A 26,605-nucleotide genomic window follows, 5' to 3' on the forward strand; every position below is an offset into this window, starting at 1 on the left:
TTAATTTTCTCCTGAAGAAAGCAAAACAGTATTTGTTATGATGAGGGGGATCATAATTTGTATTTGGAGATGCTTAGCTATTATGGATTCCGTTGGAAATTGTCAGTAATTTTTTATTAGATACACGGAGATTTCTTTGTACTATTTAATACTTCTTAATAAGTTTCTTGAATATACAATGTATATTCTGATTACTTCTAATGTTAATTTTCACAGGTGAAAAGCAAAAATGATGCGTAAGTGCTGGTCAGCTGTTTTGGTTCTTGGATTCATTTTTTGGGAGTCAGAAGGAAGGCCAACCAAAGAAGCAGGATATGGCCTTAAATCTTATCAACCTCTGATAAGGTTGCGACACAAGGTACGGTCACCATTCTGAATTTGCTCATAGTGCCCAGCAAATAGGACTAAACTATTAGTTTCTGCGTTTATTTCTCACTCAGGAACACTTATTTCAGAATATGCTTTCAGAATGTAATAATGAAAAGAACACACATTTTAAAACATAAAATGATAGTAATTTTGGAAGTTTACAATTTTTGAATTAAATACTTCTAAGCAAAACATAGAGATGGTTCATTAAAAATACATTATTTAAGTTAACAAGTAGTAATAGTAATGGATTATAAAATTAAGTAAATGTGTTAGGACCTAATCATTAAGATAGTTTCTATTATTTCCACATTAATTTTAAGTTTAGAATTTTTCAAACAAAATCAAAAGTGTTATGTTCTTAAATTTGCCATAAAAATAAACAGAAAGGGCTGTGTATACTATGTGGAAATAATATAGGTTGTAGAAGCAATTAAACTACATTTTAATGTCATAAGAAATCATAATTTTGAGCTGTCTAATAGTCTTTACTTAACATCTTTATATTAAATATTTTCAAATGTAAAAAGTTGACATTTAGACATATTGTAAATTACATAGTTTATATACAGATTCTGATACTGTAAATAAACTCAACTAAATCTTTATTAAATTAAATAAAAGTTTATAATACATTTTGGTCTTCATAGAAAGTAGAAGAGACAAAAAGTATGCTAGTCATGAGAGAAAATATATATATGTAAAGTTTCTTATATTACCTGTCTTTAAAAAACACTTTTGAAATAAACAAATATATTAATTTTCTCTCTTATATTCAACACCCATGTTTGGCATTTACATTATGTTTTTTGGCTGCAATTCCTTCATAATATTACAATTTTTTAATAAAATAGTGAACCTTGATTAGGATTTTTATGTGGCAGGCACTAGGCTAAGATCTTAATTGTATTATTTTATCTTAATTATCTTATGAAGATGTATTTTAATTTTATAAGTTAGAAATCAAAAGTCAGAAATGTTAAGAGTTTTTTTTAATATAAATTTATTGCATGTATTAATAGACTAGATATAACATGCAGAATAAGTTTGATAGCCAGAAAAAAAGGTAAGTAAATGTAAAAGTATGCTTTAATGTCAAATATTGTTGTAAAAGTTTAGTCACATGTCAAAACACATATGTTCTTATAGTTTCTGGTCTGAGTAAAAACTGGGGAATTGGCCTTGTTCCACTGCTTTTAAATTAGCAGTCATGACCTTTACTTCAAGGACTAATAATCAGTTTTATCCCAGCCCAATGCTTAGAAACAATAACTCCTTTGTGAATTCTGTCAAGACACAATATTAATACAACACATTGGCTCATATTGCAACATATCCAGTGAATACTTATTCTGTGCTCTGTGCTCTTTGTCTGCCCTAAGTTATGCATCCTGAGGTCAAAACTATGCCTTACTAATCTTTTTATTCCTGTACCATGAACACTGTAGATACTATTTAATTGAATCCCTGTGAGCCTTTACCTTTAAATAATTAGGAATAATACATGATTGCTGGTATTTAAAATCAAGAGGCAGAGAACATCACGGAGGTACTTAACTTTGAAACAACTTTGGACAGAAGTGAAATTAAACTATAAAAGGCATTTTGTGAGTGAGTGCATACATGTGTGTCCATGTGTAAATGGAAGCGTTTATTTGACAAGAGTGAAGAAGCAGCCCGAGTTGTGCAGACCCCTCCAAGAATCACCAGATTAACTTCCAATCCCACCCAACCCCCAGCTGGCCAGTGGGAACTACCTTTCCTTCCCCAAGAACTTGAAAATGAGTCTCATTATAACCTTTATTTTTTGTTTGTATAAGTCATTATTTGGATTTCAAAAATATCTGATCATTCTTTTTACACTGATTCTCATTCCAGTTAGGTTTATATACCCCTTATTTGTGAGGCTTTCCCAAACCTTAATTGAAAATGGAAAAACCATAAACATTCTCTACCTATCTTTTAAAATTTATTTTCATCCATAAGACTTATCACCATTTCTCAAGATATACATTTCACTTACTTATTAGTTTGTTGGATGTTTCCTTCCATTATACCATCCATCTTGCTGTATGTACCCCAGCATTTAGAAGAGGGTTTAGCAGGTGGTGAACACTCAACAAATATATATGAAATGAATGACTCCATCTGCTGACTAGAATGAGGCTGAAATCAAGATGATATATGTATTTGTATTAAGTAGTTAATTATGTATACTTGTATTATATAGTTAATTATGATTAATTCATATATAATTGTATCATTAATTAAAATTAATGTATTAATTAGTTATAATTTTTCTATCATTTTATCAGGGCAACATAAGAAGAGAATTGCCTAAAGCAATTTTATACACATTATTTTAATAGTATTATATAATATTTCCTTCTATTTTTAAATTTCGTTTTGGGTTAAATTGCAAAAATATAAATGTCTACATGTCTCTTAGACTGAAGAAATGCATAGGAGACTTTCTATAAGGATTAGGTTTCACTAATATAAGTATTAAATATTGAATAGAAAATAAACATGAATAAAAAATATAAGTGATCTCCAGTTCTGTTTAGCCATTTTCTGTATTTTTCCCAGAGAACTTAGTACTTTGAATCTGAACAAATTATGTATAGAACTTGTTTTTACCAAATATTTGTGTGCCAACTGTATAATGAATCCCTCTTGGGAGCAAAAAGTGAAATGCAAGATTAATTTTTGAGGTTTCAAAGACATATCATTCAGCTAAATAAAAACATGTACATATTTATAAGGTTTGCAATAATATACCTGCATAAATGTGATTGAAAATACATTTGTGTTTCAACATAAACACAAGTAACATATAAATCTATCATTCTAATTGTAGAAGTCTTAATTATAGTCCACAGTCTGTGTCTGAGTGAGCTAATCATGTATTTCATGTGATGTATTTCTCCAACAAGCATTTATGTAATATCAAATGTAGGAATTCATTAACACTCTGAAATTTTAAAATATAGTCACCATATTCCAATACCTAACGTGGTTATCTTATTTATTATTATTTAAAAATAAACAGTGCATACTTATATTGTGCTGGGTGATTTCAGATACATTAATTATTGTAACTAAATCTTACAATAGCCCTGGGATGCAGGGACTATTATTTCTGTTCATCTAAATAATATCAAAACCCAGAGAGGTAAAGTCACTTTCTGAAGGGCAAAAGAGGGAAGAGACAAAATCAATGAGATCAGTAAGAGACAGATAAAAGCAGAGGTAAGACAGAGATGGGGAAAGGAACCAGAAAAAAATAATGATGGTGATGAAGGTAAAGCGACATCATACTGACCTCAAGGAGAAACATCTTATGTTCTTTCAGATTGTTCCTCCTGCTCCTCCATAAGCACAACCAGAGTATTCTCATGTTCATTTCTTAGCCAGACTGACATATCTTCAACTGAAGGTTGCTGTAGCTCTGGTTTAGGGCCAACTTCTCCATGAGAACTCACTAGTAAGCAATAGTTACCACCGTAAGTGCTGGTCTCCAGCAAGGGACCTCAGTGTTGAGCATAGTTTGTAACTATTCATTGTCATGTGCATGGGGGATAAACTTCCTGGTCTCCCACATTTTGATCCATCAGCAGAACTGTGTACCCAGAGTAACCTTTACATCTCAGTACCATCAGCCATTCAGGGTATACTAGGTACTCTGTTAGGTTCATCTATACATTTGGTTATTTAATTGTGAGTATTCCCATGTGGCATCTATACCTTTGTCATTTAATTGTGATATTCCCATGAGGCAAGTGCTTTTATTACAGTTTTATAGGTGAGAAAACTGTCCTTCACAAATGTTTAGTAATCATTTAATATCACATACTGAGCAAGTTTTAGGATTTAGGATTTAATACACAGAATATAAAACTTAACACAAGTTACACAATAAGTTCTTTTGGTAGTAATTTGACCTGCATGCAATATATGTCCTATTCACCACTCATTCTGATTATATGGTGATAAGACAGAATTCTATTTTTTGGTCCCTTTGTGGTTGAATGAGACTATGTGTCTGGTACTGGCCAATGAGTAGTGAGAACTGCCATGCAGTGCATCTGGGCTGAACCTTTGATTACATTGTAAAATCTCCCTAAACTGTCTTTTGCCTCTAGCATGGCAAACATCATCCGATCAAAGTAGTGGCTGATAAATCATCCCAAGTGTCTAAATAACTGCTATGAATAAAATATGCAAACAATTAGTGATTCTCTTGAAATGTGAAAGGAGAGAAAAAAAAAACAAAACTTCTGTTTTAAACCATTGAAATTTGGGAGTTGTTTGTTATCTCAACATGACCATAGTCTATTCTCATCAATAAAGACAAACTAGAATTTATTAAAAATTCATATCATCTGACCACAAATCCTTTTTTTGTACCATCTTGGCTTTCTGTTTTACTTCTGCTCTCTGGGGTTTTCTTACTCTTTTTTTTTCCCTTCCAAGATTTATTTCTCCTATTTCTTGTTGTGTGATAATTTCCCCTCCCAATTTGACTTATGTTGTATTTATAACCCTGCAGTGTGTATCTACTAATATTTCAGTTTATTACTATATACTTTCATTGATTGACTGTAAGTCCTGTTAGGGTCGCTACCATTTACATCCTTTTTCTTACCTACAGCACTGATCATACTGTTGCATTATTTGCTGAAGATGACAATCAAAGTCTTGCTTGAGGGAAAATCTTAGGATTGTAGGAGTGCTCTCTGAGTATCTTAGTGGGACCACTTAAAGACCTTAAAATGCTGACATCGTTATGTGACTGGAGACTGCTATATCTACCTTTACAATGCAGAGCTACTCTTGCAAACAAAAATTGCCTTATGATTCTTTTACTACCTAAGTCAAATTATTTGTGGGAGTAGTTACCGTGCAAATGGGCCAAAGAGTTTGCATAATTTAATAAGTCCAGAGAGTGTTGCTATGCACCGTAGTAAATGTAATTCAAATAAGCCATTTGTGGGAGGTGATTTTTACTTTTAGTATTAAAAAATATGATAGACGTGGCTTGGTGAAGAGTATTAGAAGAGCACTCTAGGGAAGGAGACAGACATTAAACAACTCATCAAAACCATGAGTGCTTAGAGGCTGGGAACCTTCAGGCAAACCCAGGAGCATTATTTCCTGACTGAGGAAAATGTGTGCCATTCCATCTGGAATATCTGACTGCTTGAAGCATGCTCCAGGGGAGGCCCTTTAAAATGTTTATATATTTCTCACAGGTCAAGAAACAATTCAGACCACCGTCTGAGAGGAAAAAAAAGGCTTTAATGAGAGCAAAGGGAGTAATGGTCAAAAAATTAATTAAATGTTAAGAAATGTACTAATTATGCATTCTGTATATATAACAATGGCTGAAAATTATTAATACATCTCAAAAGTTTTTCTATTAAAGTAACTTATATTTGAAAAATAAAAACATTTTTGAAATTATTTTTCTGATAAATGAAATCCCAGTATTAACTGACACAATCTCCTCTCCATTTTGAGATTGTGCAAGACCAATTGAAGAATAATTAAAAAATTGTAGTCTGAGGTTAGTAAAATCAAAGAGCACATAATAGTTCCAAATTTTTTATAACTAGGAGTAATGAATCTAAGAAATGTCATGAATTTTAGCAAAAATGCTTTTTTAGTCCTTTAAGAGTCTTAGGCAAAAATCAAAACACAAATATGTTTATTAAACTCTTTTTATTAGAAATGACCTACACATATATTACTGATAGTATAGATGCTTTCTAAATTTTCTAATTCTCAAACTAAATGCCTAAACGGTACTCTCTATATTATAATGATGCTTTTGTTGACATAGTATTATTCTTCTGAGATTCTTTGCTTCCATTTCATCCAAAAACTAGTAGGATAGAGAAATTTGTGAGTAACCTTTGCATCCGTGAGTGAATTTGAATATTGTCAAGAACTGTGAATGGTTTGAGATATTTTTCTCTTTGCGTGCTAATATATTAGCCTGCCATGCACAGTGACAGAAGATATACAAGACTGTTGGGTCAGAGATAAAGGATGGTTTATTGTTCATGCCAATAGCCGTAGCCAGAGTTTAAGCTAGTTACTAGAGCCCAGTATCCACAGGGTAATGTCAAGATGGCTAGGTTATACCAGCACACAGTGTGGGATATGTTACAAAGAAAATCTGTGAGTTGAGGATGCCAGTTCTATTGTATGGACCATATGTATGCCTGTTCTTTGCATCAGAAGAAAATGTTTTCTTTATTGTACTGGACAGTAAGTAGTCCTGCCCTTCACTCCATACAAATATATAATCTCTGTTTTCTAAGGCTGTAAATGCACTTACCCTTGGCTCCAGAGGGAGACATTTTTTATTTTATTTTTTTATGTTCCAATACTGTTTGCATAAACATGGTATATGCTTTCATTTATTTGTATCTTCCTTAATTTCTTTCTTCAGTGTTCTGTAGTTTTCCAAGTAGAGGTCTTTTTTTACCTCCTTGGTTAAATTTATTCCTAAGTACTTTATTTTTCTTGTTGCTACAGTAAAAGGGATTTTTTTCTAGTTTCTATCTCTGATATTTTATTGTTGGTGTACAGAATGATACAATCTCGGTTTTCTACAGTTATAAATGCACTTGCCCTTGGCTCCAGAGGGAGACTTTTGTTTTTATTTTCCAATACTATTTGCTATACAAACATCCTTGAACAGATAGTCCAGAGAAATTTGCAGTCAGTGTCTATGATCATGAGATGTCCAGAAACATGAGACCCATGGAAGACTGTCTCCCAATATGCATTGAGAATACCACTGTTAACAGGGCCCAGAATTGCCATTAAGTAAGTCTGTCAAAGTCAAAACTAAATGCTTTGTGAGTTTCACAGTTGGTTTCAAAACCACTACATGATGATAGCTTCCTCCTACTTTTTTCCTGGTTAACTTTGTCCTTCAAGAATTCTAAGAAAAAAAAAATTGATCTTTGAGCAAGCTACTTGAATATTTATTCCTTCAAAGCAGGGTATATTTGTTCATCTCTGTAAACCAAGCATGCAGTGGACTGAATCACTTTGCTTAACAAAAATAAGTCATTAAAGAGATATGTCTGACTTATAAAATATCACAATAAGGACCTACTACAGAAAATCATTTGATTCCTTTGAGAATAAATCTTAGAGCGCTACTGTTACGATGGGTGTGTAGGATGTTATGAAAAATGTCTGTTCCATTACACCTTTTTAACGCTACTTTAAAATATTTCGATTAAAGCTTTAAAAGTAGCTATAACTTCGAAAAATAGAGCTACCGTCTAGTGAAGATTTGAGGTTTTGAAATGTTAAAAATGTGATGCATTAGCACTCTATTTACATCTGTTTTTTAAAACTATGACAAAGTAGTAAAAATCAAATTTTGTTTAGTACATTAGAGTCAGTGTTGTCAGGATTCCAGAAAACTCTAGTTGTCTCCCAACCTTGAGCAAATATGGTGTTTCTACCACCTGAGTATGGGTTTTTAAATGACCTGAGTCAAAGTACTTCCTCATACCCAACTCAATAATTAAAAACAAAAACTATAGTTGAAAAATATATGGCTTTATTTCTGTTTCCTTGAAGAGTCATTGATTTTTTTTTTTTTTTTTTACCAATATAGAAGCACCAGAATATTCTGCACCAGAATATTAAGACCCAGGTGCAGTTAAATAGTTTTTTCTTTACTGTTCATTTTATTTTGACTGACTTCCAAAGCCTTCTTGTTTTTAAGTATAGTTATATATGTCTGCCATGTCTCTAGGAATAGTGCTAGATCATATTTGTTTGCTAAAGAAAAGCAAACTGTTAATTCATCCATATCTACATTAAGTAAGCACATTAGTTAACTCCTATTCAAAACATGTGCTTGTTTTTAAAAGGTAAATTAAGTGATAATACATTTATCTAATCATTAATATTAATGCATTGCATTGGCAAGCTAGCATTTGCATTCACTACTTTAATATTTAAAATAATAATAAGTTGACCTGTACATATTTTATTATTAAAATCCTATTGTGAATTCAATTAGTAAAGCTTTGTGTTATAAATGAAAAGATATCTTGATTTATAAACTTGACATTTAGCATGTTAAAGAGATAAAAACTTTATAGTATATAAATGAGTTGAAAAGAGTGGTATTATTTTTAACTAATAGATCTCACTGCTTATTTTTGGCATTAGTTCCCCTGTATGTGAACTAAGAGTTAGTGCCTTTAGAGCTACAAGATAGTAAAAAGTATTCCATTTGTTTTTGAAAAATATAATACAGATGGCAAAACTGAGAACCCAGATAAAACTGATGGCACAGTTCTTTGGTAAGTTCATACTTGGCTGCTCAGCTAAGATCAGATCCCCTGTCTTCCAGAACAGTTCTCTTTTCCTTTAACATACTGCCACCTAAATTATCACTGTTCTTTATGTTCAGATTTTCTGAATAAAAAGTACATTCAGTCATTATTTCAACAAGTATATGTTAAATACCTACTACACACAAGGTACTGAGAAAAAATAATTCAAATGGAGTTCTTAACTACATGTGTTGATTTGCCTGTCTGTGATTGCTGGTGAGGTGAACATCTCAAATGAATTGATTGAAAACACTATTCAAGACCGTATTTAAATGTGCAACCAGGGGACGATGCTTCAGAGAGAGCCAGTGAAGTTTGCTCTACAGAGCCCAGGCTACAGGAAAATAAATGGAGTGACTAGGTATATCTGTTGGACTAGGTACTAGAAAAAATGTGCTTAAGTTACAGTATTGAACTAGCCCCCAGGTGGTCTGAGGTGAGTAGTACAGTAGGGATATCCAACATAAAGTGCTTTATGAAACATACTTTTAGAATTTTTTTTTTTTTTTTGTAAACAAACTTGTAAGAGCATGTTTTGTTTCCTCCTGAGGTAGGGGCGTTTTTTCTCTTAATCAATTTTTCAAAAATAGACTATTGTTTTCAGAGCAGTTTTAGGTTCGTGGCCAAATTGAGCCAAGAGTAGAGAGAGGTCCCAGAAACCTCCTTCCTGGCACAACATCTATGCTGCTTACCCCACTGTCAACATCCAGCACCAGAGTCGGACATTTGTTACAGTCCCTGAGCCTACATCATTATCACCCAAGGTTCAGAGTTTACTTTAGGGGTTTACTCTTGATGTTATGCATTTCATGGATTTCGACAAATGCATAGTGACCGTTATCTACCATTGTAGTATCATACAAAATAGTGTCACTCTCCTAAACAACCTCTTGGCTCTGTTTATTCTTCTGTCACTCACAACCACCACGATTGTGATCTTTTTACTGTCTTCATAGTTTTGCTTCTCTCAAAATGTCAAATAGGTAGAGTCATACAGTATATAGCATTTTCAAATTGGCTCCTTTTTAATAGCAATACATATTTAAGTTCCTCCATATATTTTTATGACTTGATAGCTCATTTCTTATTAGCGCTAAATATTTCCCCTTGTCTGGATGTAGCACAGTTTATTTATCCATTCACCTAATAAAAGACATCTTTGTTGCTTGATTTTGGCAATTATAAATAGAGTTGCTAAAAACATCTGTGCACAAATTTTTATATGGCCATGGGTTTTCAGCTCACTTGGGTAAGTAAGTAAGAATATGTTCAATTTTCTGAGAAACTACTAAATATCTTCCAGAGTCTGTACCGCCTTGCATTCCCACCAAGAAAGAATGAGAACTTCTGTGACTCCATGTTCTGGTCAGCATTTGGTAGTGTTATTTTTTTTTTTTTTTTGGCTATTTTAATAAATATCTTCTAATATCTCATTGTGGTTTTAATTTCCAATTTCCAATTCACTGAATATATATGATGTTTACCATATTTGCATGTACTTATTTGCCATCAGTATGTCTTTTTTGGTGTAGGTGTGAGCTCAGGTCTTTTGCTTATTTTATAATTGAGTTGTTAGTTTTCTTACTGTTGAGTTTTATGAATTTATCATATATTTTGGAAAATGTTTCTTTCTTAGATGAGTCTTTTGCAAGTATTTTCTTCCTGACTGTGCCTTATCTTCTTGTCCTCTTGACTTCATCTTTGGCAGAGTCTGTTTTGTTTGTTTTAGATGTTATTTATTAAGTTGAGAAAGTCTTTTATTTTCAGTTTTTATCATGAAGAAATATTGAATTTTGTCAAATGTTTTTTCTGCATCTGTTGATATGGTCATGTGATTTTTTCTTTAGCCTGCTGATGTGATGAGTTGCATTATTATTTTTTAATGTTAAATCAGTTCGCATATCTGGTATAAATTCCACTTGTTTATGGTGCATAATTCTTTTTCTACATTGTTGAATTCAACTTGCTAATATTTTATTGAGAATTTCTTCATTCATGGTCATGAGAGATATTTGTCTTTAAGTTTTTTGTAATGTCTTTGTCTGCTTTTAGTATTAGGGTAATGTTGGACTCTTAGAATGAATTAGGAAGTTTTCCTTTTGTATCTACTTTCTAGAATAGATTGTAGAGAACTTGTATAATTTCTTCCTCAAATTTTTGGTAGAATTTTCTGGTAAACCCATCTGATTGGGCCTGGAACTTTCTGTTTTAATTATTGATTTAATTTAATTTTATTAACACATATAAATCTATTTAGGTTGTCTATTTCTTTTCATGTGAGTTTTGGCAGATTGTGTATTTCAGGGAATTTGTATGTATCTTTGAAATTATCTAAAGTGTAGGCATAGAGTTGTTTATAGTATTTCTTTATTATTCTTTTGATATCCACAAATTCTCTCATTTAAAAAAACGTTTTTCTATTTTTCATCTTTTTTTGTGTGTTGTTTACACTATTAGAGATGTCACCATTTCCCCTCCTTTGCCCACCTCCCCCAACCTTTGTATCCTGTTCCCTCTGGCCATCACCAATGACAGAGTAATCTGTGTCCATGGGTTATACATGTATGTTCCTTAGCTAATTCTTCACCTCTTTTTTTCATTCAATGACCTCTCCCCCCTCCCCTCCCCTCTGATAGCTGTGAGTCTGTTCCATGTATCTATGCCTTTGTTTCTATTCTTGTTTGTCAGTTTATTTTCATCATTAAAGTCTACATATAAGTGAATCATATGGTATTTGTCTTTCACTGACTTACTTATTTCACTTAGCATAATAATCTCCAGGTCCATCCATGCTGTCACAGTTGTTGAAAACTTCCTATAGTTTAGAGAGTTAAATGAAGATCAGTCATTGAAAGAACCAAATAATATATTTCAAAAAAGTATAATACGATTACTGGTCCAGTTTACATAGTTATTAGGATATTTTGCCAATTCAGTTTATATAATGCTTCTTTAAAGACCTTACAAAAACAAGTATTCTGACGATACTACAAATAAACAGCACTAAACAAATAAAAACACAACATACATATTTAAAATTTATGTTTTGAAATATTATAAACATTGTTTTCTTGATAGTGTGAAGGTTAAGAAATTCTTGAGGAGAATCATGTCTCTCTTTTACTTTTCTAAAATTTTGAATAAAATTTCAAACATACAGCAAATTTGAATTTTACAGTCAACACTTATGTAACCGAGGCCTAAATAAATACTTTACCATGATTGTTTGTCACATATATGTATATTTTGTGTATCTATTTATTTTTCTATTTATAATTTGTTTTTCATTTTAAATTACATTATAGACATTAAGCTATCTTTCTTAAAAACTTTGGTAAATAGAGTTAAATATATATTTAGAGTTTCTAATTTTGAATGTCATCATCCCCCAAGAAAATTCCCTCATACCTCTTCCCTGTTAACCTCTTTCCTCATCCCCTCTGAGGTCACAGATGTTCTGAGATTTTCCACCATAATATAGTTTTCTGTCCTACAATTTCATGTAAATAGAATTATAGCATATGTATAGATTTGTATAACACTTCTTTCACTCATAATAATGCTATTTAGATTTATCTATCGTATTGTGTCTCTTAATAGCTTTTCCCTTATATTGCTGACTAGTATTCCTCTATATGAATATACCACAGTATTTTGTTTTATTTTTAATCCATATTCCTATTGATAGGAACCTGTTGAAACTTTCATAAATAAAACTGCTATGAATATACTTGTTAGGTCTCTTATTGTTTATATATTTTCATTTCCCTTGGGTCAATAATTAGCAATGATATCCTTAAATAAGAGACTACCACGACTTTTTTCTAAATTAGGTTTAAAATTTTACCTTTCCAAAAGTAATGCATGAGATATACAGTTATTTCACATTTAAAAAAAATATTTTCTGTACTCTGTGTTTTTAATTTTAGCCATTCTGAAGGGTGGTATTCACTGTAGTTTTAATTTGAATTTTCTTGGTGACTAGTGTCCCTGAGTTTCTTATCATTTGTGTACCGGTCATTCATAAATTTTGTTTTCTGAAGTGTATTCAAATATTTTCCCCATCGTTTGTAATTTTTTAATTCATTGTTGAAGTGCTTTATGTTTTCTCAATATTTCAAAGTAATAAAAATACTTAATGAAAATATTTATGTCATTGTAAAATTTTAGACAAGATAAAGCTACTGTTTATCCTCTTTAGTGGGACTTCATAGAAAATGTAGTAAAGCCGATAAAAGAAATGCACATATGGGCAAAGGTTTTAAATGTTTAAACTAATAATTCAAAGCTCTGACTTCTAACACAAATTAGATATGACTAAAATAATGCTATATTTTATTTCAGTATATATAAAGATATGCATATAAGCATGAATATTTACATATGTATATATTTATGTTATGTATGTATATCTAGAATGATGCATATTATTCTAAACTATATTTATTTTACTATGTTACATTGTTAAAAATAGGAATTCATCTACAGCAGTTAGTTTATGAGCCGCTAAAGTTAATCAGTCACACTCAATTTAAGTTCTAAAATAGTATTTCCCTAGTATATCATCTCTATAACTCTCTTCTCTGAGAGGATTAATAATATGCAAACCAGAAATGGCAGAAATAACATTGAAAACAAGAGATTAAAACTTCAATTAGGAAAGAATAGAACATATAACTATTGTAATGAAAAAAATTATCTTGTTTCATCATATTGTTAAGAGTTTTAACAAGTCTTAAAAATGAACTTCTATTTCATTTTTCAAGAATAAGAATGTAGAGATATTCAGTACTACTGAGTTACATTCCTGTCAGGACAGTAAGTATGTATCAAGTGTTAATATATTTTTAACAATATACCACTCACTGCATCAATTCTATTTCATCAGTTGAAGACTGTTAGCTTCGTATATTTTTGTATTTATATTTTATTTTGGATTTATAGGTACTTAAGTGATATATGTGAATAAATTTAACAACTCATAGTAAGCTTGTAATATTATATTGAAGAATTTAAGACTACATTGCTTGTCCACAGAACTATTTCCTTTCTATGAGTGGTGAACATACATTAATCAAGTATTAGAGACCCTACGGGAAAGAATATGTAGGCTTCTATGAGTTACTGCACCAGATTACTACTTTCCATTCTCTTTTATGCTTAGCTCTAAGGGTACATGGATGTAACTAAAAAATAATACAGTAGTCCCTCTCTATATCGCGGTTCACTTATTGCAGCCTCATTGTATCGTGGGATTTTCAAAAATATTGCATTTAATTATTTATCTTGAATTTTTTGCTGTATCGCTGGATTTTGTGGTACTATATAATCATGTTGTTAAAGTTACATAGGTTTAAGAGTGTAGAATATGTTTAAGAACATAGGTAGTGTTTATAAAAGTGTGGAAAAGGTTAATAAGGGACTGGGAGTGCTTTATAAGTGTGTGGGGAGGGTTTGTAAAGCCTTAACATATATATAAATACTAGAACATAATACCCATGACAAGTGAGGGAATATGTACATGAAAATGAAAGGCAAGCATAAAATTAAGCATGAAGCCCTCTAGATTCTACTGCCAATTCACCTAGAATATTTCTGCTTTACTTTTTATTTATTTTGATTCATAAAAAAGTGTTGTTTGGGTAAAATATTTATATTGTTTAATAAAAATTAAAATATTGGAGTAAATGGCCTGAATGACCTACTAATTTTGTTAATTATGGTTCCAAATGGTTTGAATAGTTTCAAAAATCAACTTTATCTACTAAGGATAAAGACTGGCTAGAACTAAATATATTTTTTAAAAATCAAGAGTAACATTTTTTCCAGGAGATGAATTAAATATTTCAGAAGCATAATTGCATTTATTTAGTCATTTGTTATAAAAGCATTAGTGAAAGTTAAAGTTGAAATGTATCTTATATGTCTAAAGTCTAATATCTTTATTTTGCTCATAAAAAAATAAGGTACTAATTGTTATGTGCCCAAGTTGCAAAATCAAATAATAATAGTTTTTGAGAATAAAATTCTGGTGTGCTAAAAAAGAGTAGGTAGAGACCTAACGCATTAATATCTTTTCTGATATATTTGTTTAAACCCTCTATCATAGGACTTACATAAGCACAGCATATGTATGCATTATATGTACCAATATTTTCATCGTAAGCATACTGGATTTACAGTTTCTACTTAGAAACTTTGTCTTCAGCACTTGATATTACAAATAACTAACTATGTGTTTCCCCCAAAAAGAAATGCCTGTGAATTCTCACTCTGAAATCCCAGCCATTATGTAAGTCCTTCACTATAATAAAACACCTTGCCTTTAAAACATAAATAAAATTGTTTTTGTGCTGTAGTTCAAAACCTATTGTTGTGTTCAGAGTCCCTTTCTTTGATAACTGTTCTTCAAAATCTCATGGTTTTTCCCCTTGATTGTTATAATAAGGTCCCTTATTCAACACTGAGAAGTCTATATTTGTTTCCCCAGAGAACATTATTTCTCTGAAATGTTATGCTGAAAATGGATTCTAATGACCAAGTCATTCGGGAAAAACTGCCTGTTAAGCTTCTGTAGAAATCCACAATGCATAAGAGCATATTAAAGTCTGAGAAATATTCTAAACTTTGAGTAACCTAGAATTTTCCTTCTAAATGAACTATTGAAAATTTTAAACACCTTGCGATGTTCTGGGAAACACGATTCAGAAAAATTAGCTCTAGTGGCTTTTAGAATTAATTCTGCTACATACATCAGCTGACTTTGGCTTCTCTTGAAACTAACAATGTTAAAGTTGAAGGTAGCAAAATGTATGGTTTTTATTACTCTATGATGTCCTATTACACAAAAGCCACAATTGGTTATGCATTCTACTATTGATGTATATTTCAACTGTTTCCATTTTGGGGCTATTATGACATTCTTATGGATGCCTTTCATTAGACATATACACTAATTTCTCTTGGAGTGTATTTGTAAGGTCATAGGGTTGGCATATATCTAATTTTAATAGATAATTCCAAAGAGTTTTGCAAAGTGTTGTGCCAGAGCAGTTGTTTTTGTAAAACATTTCAGAATTGCTCTTAGGAATTATTTTAATTCTAGATCTTCCTTAGGTCTACCTAGATAGGAAGAAATGAGATGTAGCAGATATTATATTATTATTGCTGCTGACAAATGATGAGCAAAACTATTACAGGATGATTAAATGACTAAATATTCATCTTTCAAAAATATTAAAACTTCTTACTAAGTCTTTTTTTGAAAGTTTAAAGTCAAAGAAAATGATCACTATTGGAAATTTTACCTATTACCTTCTATAAAGGATAACAAATATTAATACTACTGATATTCAACAGAAAACTCATTTTTGACATCCTCATGGTGAAATATTCCATAAACCTGCAGAAAAAGATTTTGTATTCTGTCAGATTTGTTTCTTTTTAATGATTTAAGAATATTTCAAGAATTATAGATGTAGAATGACTCTAAGGGCCTCTAAAACAGTGGTTATAAACCTTGACAGATTATTAGAATCTTCTGGGAACATATAAAACTGCAGATGTCTGGTCCATTCCCTTTAAAAATTAAATTAGAGTTTTTGGATTTGGCACGGACATGGATATTTATAAAGGTTGCTGGATGATTCTAAAGTGCAATCAGAGTAGGCAACTTTTATACTGATGGCTAGAGTTCTGTATGAAAGAGTTAAATATTATAAGCCCTAGGTTATTGATTTGTGTTTAAAAAGCAGTATTAAATATTTTTAACTTAGAAATTATATATGATAAATTATATAACAGGATTATTTGGAGAGAGAATGCAGAATTTAAAAATGTATAGAATTTTAATGTCTGAATTTTAAGATAATGCATACATGATATATGTGTGTGTAAAAGTATACACATATTTTATATAAATACATACATATATAAATATACATATATAAAAGATGCATGTACAAAATATACACGTATTTTGTATAAATGTGCATGTGTGTATAAAAGATACATATTGTATATAATATGCATATATGTATTAAATGTATGTATATTTTGTATAAAATGTTTGTATAAACATACACATATTTTGTATAAAATATGTATATATTTATTGAATATAGCTAATAAAGAAAGCTAGTTCTTTATAAAATAAAACTCATTTTAGTGACAACTTTGTGATGGTTGCAAATATTTGTAAATATTTGGTTGCAAATATTGAAAGACCGAAGAAAATAACAGTGAATCAACATTAAGCAGGTAGAATGTAAGTGTGTGTTGCATGGAATGGGTAAATATATTACATACATGATATTAGCAGAGGAAAATCAAACTTATAATCTGTCAAACCACAAATAGGGTTAAGGAGAATGAACTCCAAACAATAATAAGAACAGAACTTCCAAAGGGAATATTTGAATCGTGCCTTTAATTGCCAGGTTGGATGGCAAAAGACGCAAAAAAAATTTTTAATGGCAATTTATGGTGAAAGAAATCCCAGAAGGAACCAACACCTTTGATCAGTCCAGGTTGGTTCTGTTTATAATTAAGAAAATATATTTGGGTTTAACCACAACTGATTGTAGTTTAAGATATTTAAACAGGATGCTTATCTGAGGCTTAGACATTTAAAATCTCCCAATATTAACATACTTTTATATAAGTATGTGTCAGTGCAGAGATATTCATTCAAAGAGCTAGATAACTTATCAAGCAAAAAACTTGAGCTAACTGCAGGGTGTAATGGAAATGCATAGTGTGGTCATTCAACCTGGCTTTGGGCATGGGGTAAGTGAGAAAGAACTTAGATGAAATTTGGAAAAAAGATGTTGGTGTTGCTCAGTAAAAAGAAGGGATAAAAGTGTTCTAGGAGGAAGGAAAGACATATATATTTCAAAACTCTGAGAATAAGCTCAGTATTTCCAAAGATTAAATATTTTCAACATATAGGAAACTAAGTAGAGACAGTAACTCAGCTTGAAGAGATGAGAAGCAGGGAGCTAATGACAGAGTACTGTAAACAATAGTAGAACTTATGAATATTATTCTAGGATTGAGAAGAAGTCAATGAAAAGGGTTTAAAAAGAAGAAATAACAAAGTTGGTAATTTCATATACCTTAACCATTATTAAAATATTTTGGTAATTATTAATAAAATATAATTTTGTAAAGAAGCAGCATTTTTATCATGGTTTAGTTAATCATACTTTGGAAAGGCTAGCCATTCTGCACAATTATCTGACGTTCAAATTGGACTGTTGTCTTGCTAGAAACTTAATGTACTTAGAAATTAGCAGTAATACTTCAAACCCACTCCCTTAAGGCACAAAGTGTGATCCTAGGATTAATCCCATTAACATCCCATCGAAAGTTGTTAGAAATGTGAATTTCCAGATGCCACGAAAATCTACTAAATTGGCCTTCTTGGTAATTCTGACTCATGATAAAATTTAACAACTATTGCCTTAAGGGAAAAGCATGAGTCAAAATGTTTGTCTTTTCACTTGAAGATTTTAACATAAAATACTTACATTTTTACCTCCAAATTAAATCAAAATTTCTAACAATGTGTTTAAATAATTGTTCCTTCTCATAACACATGATGGTACATATGTACATTTTGATATACTAAAAATCACCTAGTACCAGATAATTATTCTATTTTTTTCTTATCGAACACTCTCCCATATTCCTGTTAAAAAGCCGTTCAGCCTATAATAAGTTACTTCAGTAACTTGCAAGCACCATTAAGTGTATAAAACTCTTTATTGAAGCTTTAAAAACATGGTCTTTTGAACTAAAATCTATGTCCTTGTAGAAATATTCAATAACAGAGCCACCATGACAAGATAGGAATTCTTGATGCCCCACTCCATACTATATAAATACTGTTATCCTTCTTTTCCACACCCTCCCCTGATAATATTTCCTGTTAATGAACCTGATACTTTAGTGTCTGGCCAATGATCATATATGGATACATTAAAGATAGATGATATATGGATAGATAGATAGATAGATAAAATATATTATGCTGGCTAATATAATTGTAAGAAACTAAAATTTATGTATTTGATTTTTCTCAAAAATTATCTTTCTCATACTTCTTTATACTGAAGTCAAAAATAATATTTTATTTATTTTAAGGGATATTGAAAATTTTTATATTAAATAGATACTTTATTCTTTGATTTTTTTCACTGTAGGTATTTTAACTTTTATTAATATACAGTAATGATTCATGTGTTAAAGATATTAATACTAATGTCCTATCTCCTACAGACATTTTCCCAGGCTGTCAAATATTCAAAGGTTTTTAGTGAAGGGTATTATTAGTGATGAAAATTTAAATTTTTTATTGTTGACACTGAGTTCCTCAATGTTTAAATATTTTATCCTATTTATACAGAAACAATTTTCAATAATTTAGTTATATTGAGTGGGCATACGTCTCCCTTATTATAATTAATTTTTCAGAATTCTTTCTGCCTATTCACACTTTCTCCTATGTACACTTTAGAATATTGCATTAAATTACAGAATGATTTATTGATTATTGCATTAAAATTATGAATTGACTTGTTTTACATCAAATATGTGTTAGCAGTCATACCAGTGAATTTCACTTTGAAAATAATGAATTTAAAAATTTTCTATAAAAAACAAATTTCTTTCAATTAACTTCCCTTTTATATCTCTTAGTAATGTTTCATAGTTATCCTGATACTGATGCCACACATTTTGTTGATTTCTAAGAGTTTTACATGTTTGCTATTGTAAATTAGTCTGTTTATAATATTTTAACTTATTCTTTGAAAGTATATGAAGATGATCTAGGTTTTTGTAATTCATTCTGTAATTTTTTTTCTGGTATTCTCCTATTGATTCTTCTATATTTTTAGGTGACAATTTTGTTTTCCAGTGAGAAAATGTCTTCTAAAAATATGTGATTTTTCCACATTAAATCATTAATTTTTTTTCTATAAAGTTCTGCTATCATACACAGTTAATTGAATGAAAACACATGTTTATCGAACACCAAACTCTGTTCTCTTAAAGGGAGAAAATATTTTACATCCGGAAGTTGAACTGTGTTTATTGTGCTTTGATGAAGTGGTGCACCTCACATTCACTCCTGAGAGAATCAGAGTATTTCATGTGGGAAGGATTGTTTATTGGTTTTTATGATTTCAACATTTTAAAGGCTTTTGTTACACTTGCTTAGCCATTCATACAAGACTATCATCGTAAATGTCAGCAGTAGTATGTTCTCTGCATGTTTTCAGTAGAACTACGTTAATTCAATATTGCAAAAGATCCTGTCCACCCATTTGTTCAAAGTGTAAAAAAGGATAAAAAAGTTTATTATCTCTGACATGAATTTTTTACTCTAAGCTGTTTTCCAAAGAAATAACTCACAAAACACTTGCCTTTGAGAAAGCACTAAAAACTGGCTGTAGATTTTATTGGTATCACCCATTTAGAAAGCTTATAAAAATCTTACCATGAGATGCCTTCACATTTACCATTTAACTTTGTATTTAATATTGATTTACTTTATAGCATGTACTGACTGAACACTACTTCAGTGGTTAGTTTCTGAGTGTGTTTGGATGCCATATGAAGTTCATTGAGTGAACGTACATTTCACTTTGTCTCAAAAAATAAAAAATAAACTATATAAAATATACTATGTGTCCTGGACTGAAGTTGGTATGTATTGAATTCAGTAAGGCTGTGGCATCAAAAGATAGAGGTATATTTTTTTTAATATGCTCTAACCTGTGAGTTCCCATATTTAAAGTGCTGATATTCTGGGGTTGCAAATTCAAATGATTCTGGGAACTAAATAAGTGATATAAATGAATGAACTGGACCTGATGAATATTGTAAGAAACTAGATTACTTGGAGGAAAAGAAATGTTATTAAACACCTTCTTTATTATAGATTTGAAAATATAAAACCTTGCCCTGGCTAGTGTGGCTCAATGGGTTGAGTGCCAACCTGCAAAGTGAAAGGTCACGGGTTTGATTCCTGGTCAGAACTCATGCGGGCCAGGTCTTCAATTGGGGACATGCAAAAGGCAAATGATAGATGTTTCTTTCACACATCAGTGTTTCTCTCCTATTTCTCCCTTCCTTCCCTCTCTCTAAAAAGAAATAAATAAGATCTTAAAAAATGAAAATACAAAAACTTAATTATTTATCCTAAAATTGGACAAAGAATAAATCAAATAAAATCAAGAATAAGAAACATATGAAGTAAAAGTTAATATGCTAAAGAAAAAGTAACAGAACCAGTATATATTTTCAAAAGTTGTTTTTTAACTTGCTAATAAAATGTATGATCCTATTTTTAAACCTGACCAATAAAATATGTGATCATAGAAAATAACAGAAGAAATGCAAAGAATCATAAGCAACTCTTACTGCAATTCAATTTCAGCAATTTTAGAATTTAGACAAAATTGTTGATGTCCTAAAAAATGAAAATTTTCAAAATCCACTCAAATGAAAATTTTATTCTCTGACTATTATAAAAGACATTGGGAATGAAGATTAGAGATCAACACTGGTGAAGCCACCAGTACCAAATGACTCCACAGCTCAGCCATTTTTTAACTTGTTAAGTATCTCACTTTTAAAAACCAGATAATACCAATGGTATTAAAATAATTCAACTTTTTATTTTGGTGTGAAATGTCTCAAGTCTCTCTCTCTCTCTCTCTCTCTATATATATATATATATATGTATATATATATATATTTATTTTTGAAGATTTTATTTATTTTTAGAGAGGGGAAGGGAGGGAGAGAGAGAGAGAGAGAGAGAGAGAGAGAGAGAGAGAGAGAGAGAGAGAGAGAGAGAGAGAGAGAGAGAGAGAGAGAGAGAGAAACGTGAATGTGTGGTTGCCTCTCCCACACCCCCAACTGGGGATCTGGACTGCTATCCAGGTATGTGCCCTGACTGGGAATTGAACCTGCAACTCTTTGATTCACAGGCTGGTGCTCAATCCACTGAGCCATACCAGCCAAGGCTCAAGTTTTTTAATGTTGAAAGTAATTCAACTATTGTAAAATATTCTGGGCTCAAAATAAACTTGCAGTTTATATTTGTCACTTGTTTGAGGTGTCGTGTTCTTAGGACTGAGGGCTGCTTATTGGTTATTTAACTCTGTTTAAAAATCTTCGAACTTTATATTCCTGTAAATCTATCTGCCTAGGAATATGTGTGTGTGTGTGTGTGTGTGTGTGTGTGTGTGTGTGTGTGTGTGTGTGTGTTTGGTATAGGGAGAGAGATGGAAAAAGCTTAAATAATTTTCTCCCTAGTTCTATTTTCATATTAGTTGTATTTTTTGTTCATAATACCTGTGGACAAGTTTCCATACTACAAATAAGCCCTTGTTTATTAATTTATTTTATTAGCTTTATCGTGTTTTTAACTAATAAATGGAATAGTTTTGTCAGTGGCCTCCTTGTATTTTTTTATTGCCTGAATCCCATGAAAATTAAAAACAAACAAACAAGCATGAAGTTTGTTTCCTACATATACCTATGTGTTTTGCTTCGGGAGGGCAAAGACAAAAGCTTGGCTGTATTTCAGTTTCCAGATATTGTTTGATTTATCTGTGTTCTGTTCACTGACAGAGAGAATCACTTTACAAATTGGCCTTTGACTAGCCAAATACTGGGCCAGAAATAAATGAGAATTAAATTGTTCCGACTGGATATTTCCTCTGATCTGCTTCATTAGCACAGGGCCTTCCCCAGTGGTCCTTTGAACTCCTGGTTTCACTGTGATCTATTATATTCTGTCAGTTGTGGTGTGCTTTCCTGGAAACTTTGCTTGTTAAAACCATTTTGGTACCAGTGACCCAGGAAAGCTTATTTTGTGTAAATTCCAACATTGTTAGTCCTTGAGATGTTGGCATTAGATGGGGATTGATTAAATATTCATCTTTAAAAAAATTAGAATGCTTCCTAAAGTGAAGAATAGTAGAGGGCAGGAATAAAAATAAGCACTAAAATACACTTTTCAGCTTAATCAACCTAGGTTACATTTTGATCTTGGAATTTCAATTCTTATTTTTGAAAAAAAAGAAAGAAATCCATGAATATAATTTACACAGAATAATTTTGCCTAAAATAACAAGGCTTATTTATGCTCAATTCACAGTAATATTTTCAAATTTTGGCAATTTAAATACACTAGGGCCCTTTTAGTCAGTTTGTTTAGAACTTTCAGTTAAATAAAATGTGCTTTAGAAGCTCATGTTTAATCTACTGCACAGTTTGTCAAATTCACATTAAAAATTTAATAACAAATAGAACACATGCAAATTTGGAAGCATGGGGGAACTTTGTTCAAATTGAATTTTAAAATATTGATATTCAAACTAAAAGGAGTTATTTAGAGACAAGATGATGAAATGAAATATATCACAAGAAAATAGTAAATCTCCTTAAAACCCTCTAGCAACCAACTTATGCCTGACAGCATGTAATTTAATTACTTATGCCAATAATAAGACATTAAATATTTTAAAAATAAGCCCTTACACAATTTGCCATAAAATAAATATAATAAAAATGTAAATAAAATTATCCCTAAGGGTAATTGAAATAAATTATATCTGAAGAGGAGTGGGAACCTGGAACACAAATAATCTTAATACTGTTGTTCCAAGAGATGCGGACCCAGCAAGTCATTTAAAAAGACAGAATATTTGAAGTTTCATGTGGGACAGCACAGAAAATGTCATTTTGAAGGGAGAGTGGTATAGTTTTCATGGCTGTGATTTGTGTCATTCTATTTTTAGAAAAAAGTTGTAATACCTTCAGGAATGTAAACATTGTATTTTCCATTCAGTTAATATTTCCTCTGGTCTGCTATAATCCCTTATTATTTTCTTAAAATGTATACTATAATCTTATCTCTTTAAGCAATCTATTATGTTCCCAAAACAATATTTTTCCTCATATTACACACTGGCATTACATCAAATCTAAAGTGACCTTTATTATCTTAAAAGTTCTTTGTGATTTAATTGTATTGCATGTTCTTATTAGGCATTTTTTCTTCTGTTCTTCCATTTTCTTTAAATAAATTAAACTTTCCTAAATCTTGCTCTCACTCTCATTTACATATTTTTTCTTTCTGAGAATCAAAGGGCTTTGAAGTTGCCCCTGCCTCCATCCTGAGAATGCATCATAATTCAACAATTAAATGGTAATTGCACCATACTCAAATATTTATATTTGCAAGTTTAGGGGCAAATAAGTATGAATCCATCCTTATTATATTTGTCTTCTTCTTATATTTTTAAACCTTTACAGGATATGTAATAGAAACTCTGTGCTCTGAACCACTTAGAGAAACTTAAAATTTTCCAGGTTTGTTTCATGTTTCTTTTTGTTAAAAACTGGGAGAAATAAACCCAGATGTACCTAAAGACCCTCTCTCCACTCCTACCCTGTTCCCAGCATTTTCCCTCTAGTGTAAGGCAGGTACCTCCTACACCACAAGTCTATATAGACCCAGAAGGAGACACACTGAGTTCTATTTGTCATGGGATGTATCTTGGGGTGATATTCATTGCACTAATTCAGTCATAACCTCAACATGATATGCTCTAACCTGAAAGCTAAATTACTAGGTTAACCACCACCGACAATACCTTGTTTAACACCAGAGGAGAAAGGTAGATTAATATGAAAGCAAATTGATCGACATTTATGGTAAGCACAGAATACAGAAAGACAGAAAACACGGGTGTTTTCTATAGTCTGTAATTATCAACTGATCGCAGTATCATACCTGGTTTTATAACATCTTTCTTCCACTATTTCATGTTTTTAGGATCCTTGGAGAATACCTCAGCCATTAGAGTTCTGTTATTATGATTGTTTTGCCCACTAGGGTGGGTTCCACTTTGTTTTCTAAAGTTCTGAGTCTTTCATGATTTTTTCCCCTGTATTAGGTTGCTATAACCTTCCATCAAATTTATTAAAGCATATGAAAATATTGAGTTAGTCCAAAGGATCTTCGGAGTTCAAGACAGATGCTTGTGCCCACAACTCTGTTCTTTTGAGAGTACTAATCAATCTCCCAATTTTCTTCTTGTTTCAACTTCTTAGTTATATAGTAGGAATTTAAACATTCGAGTCAATGGAAGACTTTTTTATGTGTGCCTTAATAGGAGCGTTCCTGCCTTGAATACTAAAGCAGCAGAATTTGAAGTTGGAGAATGAGTGAGCAAACATTTATGAGTAGGTTATTAAGTGAAACAGTGAGAAATATGTTTACTTTTATCCCTTTGTTCCTTGGCATTCTGGGATATAAGAGAACAGCATCATGTATTGCTTACCAGTTTATAATATCGATCTCATCTTGCACCATCAATTCACAGCAATTTTTTTCTACTAGCTGGCAACATGACTAAATACTCAAATTAAATATACTATTATACTTAGCTGCAAAGCCAGCTGCTTCTGGGTATTGGTGTTTATGATAAGACTGGTGAATTTCATAGTCACGTTGATTACTTATTTTATATGAAATTGAGTTATTTGGTTTAGAACCAATATTGTATGGGATATATAGCAATTAATAAGGCATTTCGTGAAGCAAAAGGTGTCGATTTCAGAAATACTGCTGATGTGAAAAATCCATACCAGATTATTATATATTCCAGTGTGGAAAATATCTACCAAATCCATGATGCAATGTGACCATGTAATCAGCCTGCCACAGGTAATTGGCTGGTCCCTCTAGGTACACATGCCATATCAGGGATTTAGAGTTGATCTTTGCTGTTGGCATAACTAAAGTACTTTTTAAAGGTACTGGTGATCAACTCACTAGTGCATTTATAAAGACACTCTTGTCTTTCAGGGGATATCATTAAAGAGCCTGAGTATGTAGTTTAATATATGTCTATTCTCACGATTCTATTCTAATTTAATTTTTTGTACTATATCAAAAATATTTATGACTCTTAACATTATTTAATATAGGGTACTACTGAGTATTCTAGTTTTGGTCAATGAATCAAGCAAAAATATCAACTATCTTATTCTGAAACTAGACTAATGAATCCAGAATACTCATAATCACAACCATATTGATAGATATGGACTAATCTAAAGTCATTTTGTTTCCTATCTAGTTCATTACTCTTATAATTTATTCCCACACATGTTCTTTGAGTTTTTACTGGTATAAAGATCAACTTCTTGCAATTAATTTTTGTAACTTACTTGTTTGTTTATTTTATTTTTAGAGAGAGGGGAAAGGAGAAAGAGAGGGAGACAAACATCACTGTGTGGTTGCCTCTCACTCACGCCCCCAACTGGGGACCTGACGTGCAACCTAGTCATGTGCCCTGACTGGGAATCAAACCAGCGACACTTGGCTTGCAGGCCGACACTCAAACAGCAGCCAGGATCTTGCAATTATTTTTAGTGTGTTAGTTATTTCTTTCTCAGTCAAATTTTGTACATACTGGATCTGACATGTAGGGGTAGGAATGTGGCAGGAAAATATTGGCATGCCATTGTTAGGTAATTATTGCAAATGAGATTATTACAATGTCTTTAAGCATGGCAGGAGTACTTTGATTAGGCGTATAGAGTTGATTGTACTGGCAATGGAGACTCTGTAGGGAATACCTCGAAGTATCCATTTGAATCCATTCTAATTTTCAGAAATCTGCTTCTTCCCAGTACTCTCTTATATATGAGACAAGGAGAAGTTAAAAATTCCATTTATATTGTAATTTAGTAATCCATAAGATTATATTATGAAAATAATTTTTGGCTACATCAACCATGTGTCTACAAAATACAAGATATTATTT

At 31.4% G+C, this 26,605-nt stretch overlaps 1 protein-coding gene across 1 annotated transcript in view; it reads left to right on the plus strand.

Annotated features, from left to right (window-relative positions):
- Positions 1-232: 232 nt before the first annotated feature.
- The window catches only part of FSTL5 (follistatin like 5), a 494,569-nt gene continuing 468,196 nt past the window's right edge, over positions 233-26,605 (plus strand). Inside the window, exon 1 of the mRNA XM_090288197.1 lies at positions 233-358. Within this exon, the coding sequence (XP_090144323.1) occupies positions 233-358 (126 nt within the window). The remainder of the gene's footprint in view (positions 359-26,605) is intronic.

This window comes from Furipterus horrens, unplaced genomic scaffold, assembly GCF_987537825.1.
Source record: "Furipterus horrens unplaced genomic scaffold, mFurHor1.1.pri manual_scaffold_10, whole genome shotgun sequence".
NCBI lineage: Eukaryota > Metazoa > Chordata > Mammalia > Chiroptera > Furipteridae > Furipterus > Furipterus horrens.